General features: G+C 41.7%; 1 protein-coding gene across 1 annotated transcript; it reads right to left on the reverse strand.

Annotated features, from left to right (window-relative positions):
• Positions 1-2790: 2790 nt before the first annotated feature.
• Positions 2791-3255, reverse strand: LOC131247053 (uncharacterized). The gene has a single exon (XM_058247499.1). It carries the CDS (start codon positions 3253-3255, stop codon positions 2791-2793), a length of 465 nt encoding a protein of 154 aa, XP_058103482.1.
• Positions 3256-8844: the final 5589 nt, after the last annotated feature.

Here is an 8844-nt window from a genome sequence, read left to right on the forward strand (position 1 = left end):
CTTCGTCAGTCGATCAACAATGACCTAGATGGCATCATGACCATGACGAGTCCGCAGTAATCCTATAATGAAATCCATTGTAATGTGCTCCCACTTCCACTGAGAAAACTCTAGTTTTTGCAAGGTACTAGAGGGTCGTTGATGCCCTTCTTTGATCCTTTTACATGTATCACATTGGGCGACAAATTTAACAATGTGACGCTTCATCCCTGGCCACCAATATTGTCTCTTAATATCGTGGTACATCTTTGTACTGCCTGGGTGGATCGTGAATTTGGACCGATGTGCGTCGGTCAATATTTCTTGCCTTAGCTTCGCATCTTTTGGCACATACAGTCGCCCTTTATAGTGAAGTCCACCATCCGCACCGACTTGCCACTCGGATGAACCATCATTAGTCATTTTCTTACGGTGATTGATGATCGTTGGGTCAGCCTGTTGCGCCTCAATGACTCGAGATATCAGGGATGTTTGAATAGATAAGCTTGCAAGATGCATAGTAGCTGACTGTAAGCTCCACTCAAAATCAAAGTCCCTTATTTCTTCCAACATCTGCCACTGTCGAACCATAAGGTGAGTAATAATTCCTCATGGCTGATGACTGAGGGCATCGACTACAACATTGGCCTTATCTGGGTGGTATTGAAGAGAAAAATCATAATCCTTTAATAACTCTAACCACCTTCTCTGCCGCGGATGAAGCTCCTTCTAAGAGAAGAAATATTTAAGGCTCCTGTGGTCCGTGAACAGCTGAAATATGACCCCATATAGATAATGCCACCATATCTTTACTGAAAACACTATCATGGCCAACTCTAAGTCATGCATGGGGTAATTCTTCTCATAAGCCTTTAACTGTCGAGAAGCGTATGCTATAACTTTGTCATGCTGCATCAGCACACAACCCAAACCAACCCGTGAGGCATCCATGTATACTATGAACCCTTCATTTCCAGATGGCAGGGTGAGAACTAGTGCTGTTGTCAACTTATCTTTCAACTCCTTAAATGCCTTTTCACAGGCCTCACTCCAAACAAAAGGTGCTCCTTTATAGGTCAGTCGTGTCAGTGGCGCCACTATACGAGAAAACCCTCGAATAAACCATTTGTAGTATCCTGCTAGATCCAAAAAGCTACGAATCTCCATGACATTAGTGAGTTGCTGCCACCTAAGCATAGCCGCGACTTTAGCCGGATCTACGGCCACTCCTCTAGGAATGACGTGGCCAAGAAACTTCACTTCTTCCTGCTAAAATTCACACTTCTCTAATTTGGCATATAACTGATGGTCGTGAAGTATTTGTAGAGCAGTGCGTAGATGATGTTGATGCTCCTCTCTGCTACGCGAATATATTAGAATATTGTCTATAAATACTACCATAACCTGGTTGAGATAAGGGCGAAATACCTCATTCATCAATTGTATAAATATGGCCGGGGCATTCGTTAATCCAAAAGACATGACTAGGAACTCGAACTCGAACTTAATGGTATCCAGAAAGTAGGTCGATCTTCGAGAAGAATTGCACCTCCCTAAGCTGATCGAACAGATCGTCAATCCATGGTAATGGATACTTATTCTTGATGATCACTTTATTTAGCTCCCTGTAATCCACATAAAGTCTCAACGACCTGTCCTTCTTCTTGACGAATAAGACCGGCGCACCCCAAGGAGAACTACTTGGGTGAATAAAGCCCAAAGCCTGAAGTTCCTACAACTGCTTCTTCAATTCTTCCAACTCCATGGGTGTCATACGATACGGTGCCTTTGAGATGGGTGCAGTACCTAGCATCGGGTCAATACAGAACTCCACTGCCCTTTAAGGAGGTAGGCCCGGGATGTCTTGAAAGACATCAAGATATTTGCATACGATTGAGATCTCCTCAATCTTAGGGTCCTTTCTTCTTCTGCTAGGCAGGCCAAGGATGTCCCTGTTTGCTTTACTGGCAGAATCCTGAACTGGAACTATGGCTAGCCGATTATAGAGAAGGTGATTGTCCTTTCGAAACAATCTAATGAGGCATGATATGCGGCCATCCAATCCATACCCAAAATAACATCCAGCTTCGACATCTTTATAACAAATAAATCAGTGGGTAGGATGTGATCTCCAATCATTACTGGGCAATCCATGCAGATAAGGCTTAGGTTAGAATGCTCACCTAATAGTGTGGTTACTGATAACTCTTCTACTACCCTTTCTGGCTCTGATCCCAACGTGTTTACAAGTGATGATGATATGAATGAATGGGATGCGCCTGAGTTAAATAAGGTATGTGCAATTGATGAGAAGAGAGTAGTCGTACCCTTGAGTATCGTTGCTGATGATTGAGGATCAGTCTACTGAATAGCATATACACGAGGTTGGGCAGTCAAATCTTGCCTGTTGTTTTTGGGGCGGTCTCTGGTACTACTGAGAGTGATCTCGACCTTGGGGTGGCTGCTGCTGTTGGCATTGTTGAGGCTGTTGTTGAGGCTGATACTACTGAGTCTATTGTTGAGGATGGTATTGTTGAGTCTGGTGTTGCTGAAAAGATCTTTGCTAAGGGTGACCATGAGGCTGCTATCTATAAGAAAACATATCCTTCCACTCTACAGAGACATCGGGCGGATTGGGGCAAGTCCTAACCTGATGGCCTACTCCAACACACCTAAAACATGTCCCTTGAAATGCTAATCACTGCAAATCTCGCTGGAGTTCCCGAACGGCTGGTCCTTGCCTAGCAACCCTTTTCGATGGATGAAACTGCCTCCCTTCCTCTTGTTCTTATTATCCTGTCTCTGAAACGGCTACTCATAAGTCTTGTTCATCTCTTCAAAATCTGCTTCTATGATCTTAGTTCGGTCTGTCACCTCTTCAAATGTAGGGAGTCGCAAAGGTACTACCCTACTCCTCAAGCCAGGATGAAGTCCCTTCTCAAATTTACAAGCTTTCATACTGGGGGTTGAAATTAGATCTGATGTGAAACGGGATAGCTCAATGAATCTGGCCTCGTATTGGGGCACAGATAAAGATCCTTGCTCAAGAGATATAAATTCTGACACCATCTTTTCTTGAATACTATCAGGAAAATATTTTTGGTCGAACTTATCGCTGTACATGCTCCAACTCCATACTATACTCGACCCAGCTTCCTTCTTAACTAACTTCCACCATAACTCTGCTTCTCCCTCTAGTGTGAAGGTAGCAAGCGACACTCTCTGGGAATCAGGACACCCCATCACATCTAAAATCTTGATAACCTGGGTCCTCATCGGTCAACCTCAAGCGGATCTAGCTACCCTTTAAATCGAGGGGGTCGCAAAGCCTGGAATTCCTAAATCAATGCTGACTACTCGGATACAGAAGATGCCTCTTCAGACCTCCTCTCCTGACGTTCCATCAGAGATGCCATGGAACAAAGGATTTCCTGAATCAAAGCGGTATCCTGAGGAGTATTTGGTGCCTGGGCTTGGTGATCCTTAGATGGCTCATGCTCTACTATTGTTTTCATTTTAGTGGCTTTCTTAGGCTCCATGATCTATAATAGAAAATGGACGCCTCGGTTAGTTATAGCCTAAAATAGTCTCTTAAGGTCAAATAATAAAAAATGTATCTTCCTAACTTCTTATATAAGTAACTTTTTCTAAGTTCCTTAAAGGGAAACCTAGTGTTTCTAAGTTGTTAAGTCCGTTTTCAAGTTTTAGAACTCTAGCTTTCTCCTAAATGGTTACTTGTCCATAGGTAATCCCTTATCTCATGCTCTGATACCAACTTTGTCATCACCCAGACCCAATAGTCTTAGAATACCGCTATATTTACTGGATCTGGCGCGCAACAATCCGAACTCCGGGATTGGTACCCGATGCTCACACATAAAGCCCCAATCTCCACATCCGGCAAGGTAATCTAAAGGATAAATCTCACCATTCATTCTTCACAAAAGAAATATTAGAAATAAGATAAGTAACATCTGCATACAAGTAAACTGGGTACTACAAAATTCCAAAATTACAACATCTGTCCATATGATACATATATAAATCATATACAATTCAAAAATTTCAAAAGTCAAATTAATTCCCTTGACATGGCACCTAACTTGTAGTTGCTACTTGTTTTTCTTCTTTAGATCCTTTACCTGAGTGGTTAAAAGACAAGTAAGTATTATAACTTAACACGTGCAAAGTCTTCATGGTAAGTACGCAAGATAGGTTAACATAAAAGATATAATTGACAAATGCAAGTCCTCATGATAAGTATGCAAGATAAGTTAACATAAAAGATATAATGAAAGAACTGCCAAAAATAATAAACTGTGCAAAGCGATGCCTTAATGAATGATGGAGCATGATTATATGTGAAATACATAACTGTATGCTAAATGTAGAAAAACTTGCCAATAGTCCTCTCACCACAGACTTGACCGCACGACTTCATCATCGTATCGACTATGATCAATATATTATTCAGACTTAGGATCCACCGGGGTTGATGTCCATGCACCAGACACCAGCAATCGACCTCACTACCTACCAATGGGATTACAACTAACATTGTATACACTAGTAGTGGACCTCGTTCGCGCTTTTCCTCGCCGGTGGGTCAAACTCGTCCCCGTTTGTCACCTCGGCTCTAAGGCGGGTCGGACATACCCCTTCTCAACCTGGCCTCGTCGGGGGGAGGGGGGGGGGGGTTAAATCCATGGCCCATGTATCCCCCTGGCCCAACGGTGAGGCATCCCAAGGTACTACTGGGGTTTAGGGTCTCTTAATCCAAGGGGCACATCATTCCCTACTATTTTCATATTTTCGGTGTCCATGATTTAATATTATCATCCTTATCATAATACGGTCATATATCATGTCATGGAATGTTGTAAAGAATTTGGTTACTATTCCTCATCATATATCATGTCATGGAATGTATAGTGATGCTAATGACAAGTGATGCAATGATGACTAGAACTCAATGTGTGCCGATATGAAGGGTGCAAGATTATTAAAGAACTGCGTACCTGGGTAACCAATTCCTACGTGATGCTGTCAACTTGTGGCCCCATAGCTTGATACTTTCAACTATAAAATACTTTTCTCTTCTTTCTTAATCACGATTAATCAAATTGTAATCCTTGTAATTTCTAAACTAGGGTACTTGATCATAATTTTAGTTATTACTTCTTTCTATAAATTAACATCCCTTCTTATGTACAAATATCCTACTAACAATCTAATTGCCTACTCCACAGTTTGATCATTGCATTATATTAGGTGATTAGAAGCCTATTATGACTATTTAGGATATTCATGAAATTGGGTCACAAATTCCTGTCATATCGGGTGGCCTTAAGTCCAATACACACCGATGTATTCATGGTGGACTTAATGAGTTTTGGACTGGGCTTTGATGAGGAGAGCATATAGTTATTAAAGACCCAAAATTTAGCTCCACCACATATGTATTATATATATACACCCTGATCCATAGCTCAGGTGGTAGACTAAGATACCTCATTTCGACACTTAGTTCTTGGTATGGATCCCTGGTGGGGGTGGCTAACAGTGAAGTGTGGACTAATAGTGGGGCATACTAACCCGCTAACAATTATATATATATATATATATATATATATATATATATATATATACATACATACATACATACATACATATATATATATATAGGAAAAGGTTCTATGTGGTCCAGCACATGGGGACTTCCCATGAGGTCAACTGTGTGGGCCCAACATGATGCGAGTCAAACATCTGCCCCATCAGTTAGATGCATCGTGCCATGGTGGGCCTAGGTTTAAAAAAAAACTAAGTCCATCAGTGACCAGTGACTTATGTCAGTTACACCACACACAAAGATGAGGGGGGTCACCCTTCATTAAAATATTCTTAATTGTTTGTTGGGCCCACCAAAATGTGGTTCACAAATCCAGTCCATCCAATATGTCCACTTAGTTGAGGGGTTAGACCAAGTTTTAGATGCATCCAAATTTCAGGTGGGCCCCGATTAGTGCCTATATATATCCTAACATGTCTTCACATGATTTTAGATGGTGTGGGCCACCTAAGTTCCGTGTACGGTTGATTTTCAGGATATCCCAATAATTAAAGGAGACCCATCAAATGAATGGTGTTGATGTTCAACATGCATCATGGTGGGGCCTATGGTGCGTCCCACGTACCCTGCCCTCTACAAGCAGCGACCTCTGGACGCTTACCGCAACCAGCGTCCAGCATATATGTTGGTTTTTTTAATGGTTTTTGATAGGTGGGGCCCATATCATGATGATCCACTCTATCTATTGAATTCTTCAAGTCATGGGGAGCTTAAAGAGTCCAATATTTGATATGTTTCGACAAATAGAAACATCACAGTGGACATTAACAGTTTCGATAGTTAAATTCCATTATTACCACTGTTTTCAATGGTGTGGCCTACTAGAGATTTGGATTAGCTTCATTTTTCGGCTCAAGGCCTAAAATGATGTGGAAAATTTAATGGACGATGTGGATTAGATACATACATCATGGGGAGAATGTTGTGGGCCCACAGCCCCTCCCCTTCATTTCTAAGTAGTAGTGTTAGGGTCTCTGCCTGCATCATCTTCTTCTCCTTTTTTTAAATGTTGTGTGCACGTGTGTGCATGGGTGTGTGTGGGTTTGGCCAGCCTAATGTGCCACTGCTTGGATGCTTTAAATGGCATATAACATTACAATGGGCCCACGATGGAGCCCACCACATTCTAATCAAGCTAAAATTTGTGTGATATTCCATCCAGGTCTTTGTGACCTTATGAACAGATTGGATGTCTAACATCATAGTAGGGCCATGATTAATGGTCCCACACAACTTCAAAATTATGATATTATTTATGTTCTTAAGCCATCTACACCATTAATAATATCATTATCATCATTATAATTATCTTCTCCAACACTCATATTGTCTTCATCATCAACACCATCTTCGCTATACATAAACACAAGAAAACCAAGATAAGAATGAGTGAGGAGGGTGTACTCACCTTGATGGATTAGATGGAAGGTTGAGATGGATGGAAGGGATGAAATTGATGGGATGGATGGTTGAGATGGATGGAAAGGATGGGATTGATGGCCCACCAAGATTACTCCTCTCTCTCTCTCTCTCCCTCCCTCTCTCTCTCTCTTATTGTAGAAAAATAATGATGAAAATGCTAAGGGGTAGAGGGGTTTATGTAGAGAAATGGATAAAAATATGGTTAGGTTAGGCTAATGTGATTAATCTTAGCTTAGGCTAAGGTTATGAGAATTTATGCATGATTAAGAATTAACGGTGGATTAAAGGGGCACGGGATGGCATGGTGTGATGATGTCATGCATGAGATATGGTATGGAGAAGAGTTGACTTTGGGGTGTACATGAGAGAGGGAGTCGTATGGGTGTGTGACATCACACACATGGGTGGAGATTCTCTCACCCATGTGTGGTATGGTACATGTGTGGGAGCATGTGATATGCACATGTTGTATGATGCCATGTGCACATGATACACGGACGATTCTTCACGGCATATCTCACTAACAGAGCGTCGTACAGACGTACAGCTGGTACTTTTGCAATCGCGGCGATGGGGTGGTCAATATGAAATAGGTTTTGAAGTCTTGGGGTTCCGGTCAGTCGGGTGTGTACTATGCATGGCTAGTCCAGGTTGGTCAAGGGCGTCAATCATCGTGCATATAGGTATAGAAAATGTACAAAATGGATAGGGTCTTACACAATATTTCTCTAATATTGACCTGTAATCCGGGTATCATCAGTTGCGCATCAAGTTTGAAGATGTATAGAAAACAACAATCAGAACCAATTTTGGTCACTATGAATTCCTTGTGATGTCGTTTGGACTTAGAAATGCACCGGCCATGTTCATGGACCTCATGAACCGGGTGTTTTGGCCTTATCTGTACCGTTTGTCATCGTATTTATAGATGACATTTTGATATATTCCAAGAGCTGAAAGGATCACGAGGAGCACCTGTGAGCAGTCTTTGATACTCTTAGGAAAAATCAGTTATTTACTCAATACCAAAAATGCAACTTCTTTAAGGAAGAAGTCAAGTTTCTGGGACATGTGGTGTTAAAGGAAGGAATTGTCATAGACCTTACCAAGTGACCGCGATACAGGACTGGTAATAGCCCGGTTCAGTTACTAAAGTAAGGAGTTTCCTCGGCCTTGTAGGCTACTATCGTCGATTTATTAAAGACTTTTTCAAGATAGCCCAACCGTTGTCTCGACTCACTCAGAAGGATCTTAAGTTTGCTTGTAATGAGAAAGTAGAAGTAGTCTTTAAGGAATTAAAGGACAAGTTGACATCTGCACCCATGTTAGTATTGCCAGAGCAAGTGGTCAGCTTTACTATATACACTGATGCATCTCGTGTTGGTTTGGATTGTGTTCTTATTCAAACGGACAGAGTGATCACCTATACATCACGGCAGTTGAGGAAATACGAAGAAAATACCCCACGCACGACCTGGAATTAGTGGCAGTCATCTTCACATTAAAGCTCTAGAAACATTACCTCTACGTAGATGAGTTCGAGCTCTTTTGCAATCACAAAAGCCTCAAATGCATTTTTATGCGGAGGGACCTGAACATGAGGCAGCGATGATGGATGGAGACCTTGAAAGACTTCGAGTTTGAGGCTCCTACCATCTTGGTAAGGCCAACCTTGTGGATGATGCGTTGAGCCGTAAGAAGATAATAGATTTTACAGCTCTACTGATGATAGAAGAATGGAACATGGTAGAATTTGTGCGAGACTTTGAACAGAAGCTTATAGTAAAGGAGGCGTTCGAGTGTGTTGCACACAT

This window comes from Magnolia sinica, chromosome 5 (genome assembly GCF_029962835.1).
Source record: "Magnolia sinica isolate HGM2019 chromosome 5, MsV1, whole genome shotgun sequence".
NCBI classification, from domain to species: Eukaryota; Viridiplantae; Streptophyta; class Magnoliopsida; order Magnoliales; family Magnoliaceae; genus Magnolia; species Magnolia sinica.

What these genes read in the sequence shown, in the direction of transcription:
- LOC131247053 (XM_058247499.1), bottom strand. Translation starts at nt 3,255, where the DNA reads ATGAGGACCCAGGTTATCAAGATTTTAGATGTGATGGGGTGTCCTGAT.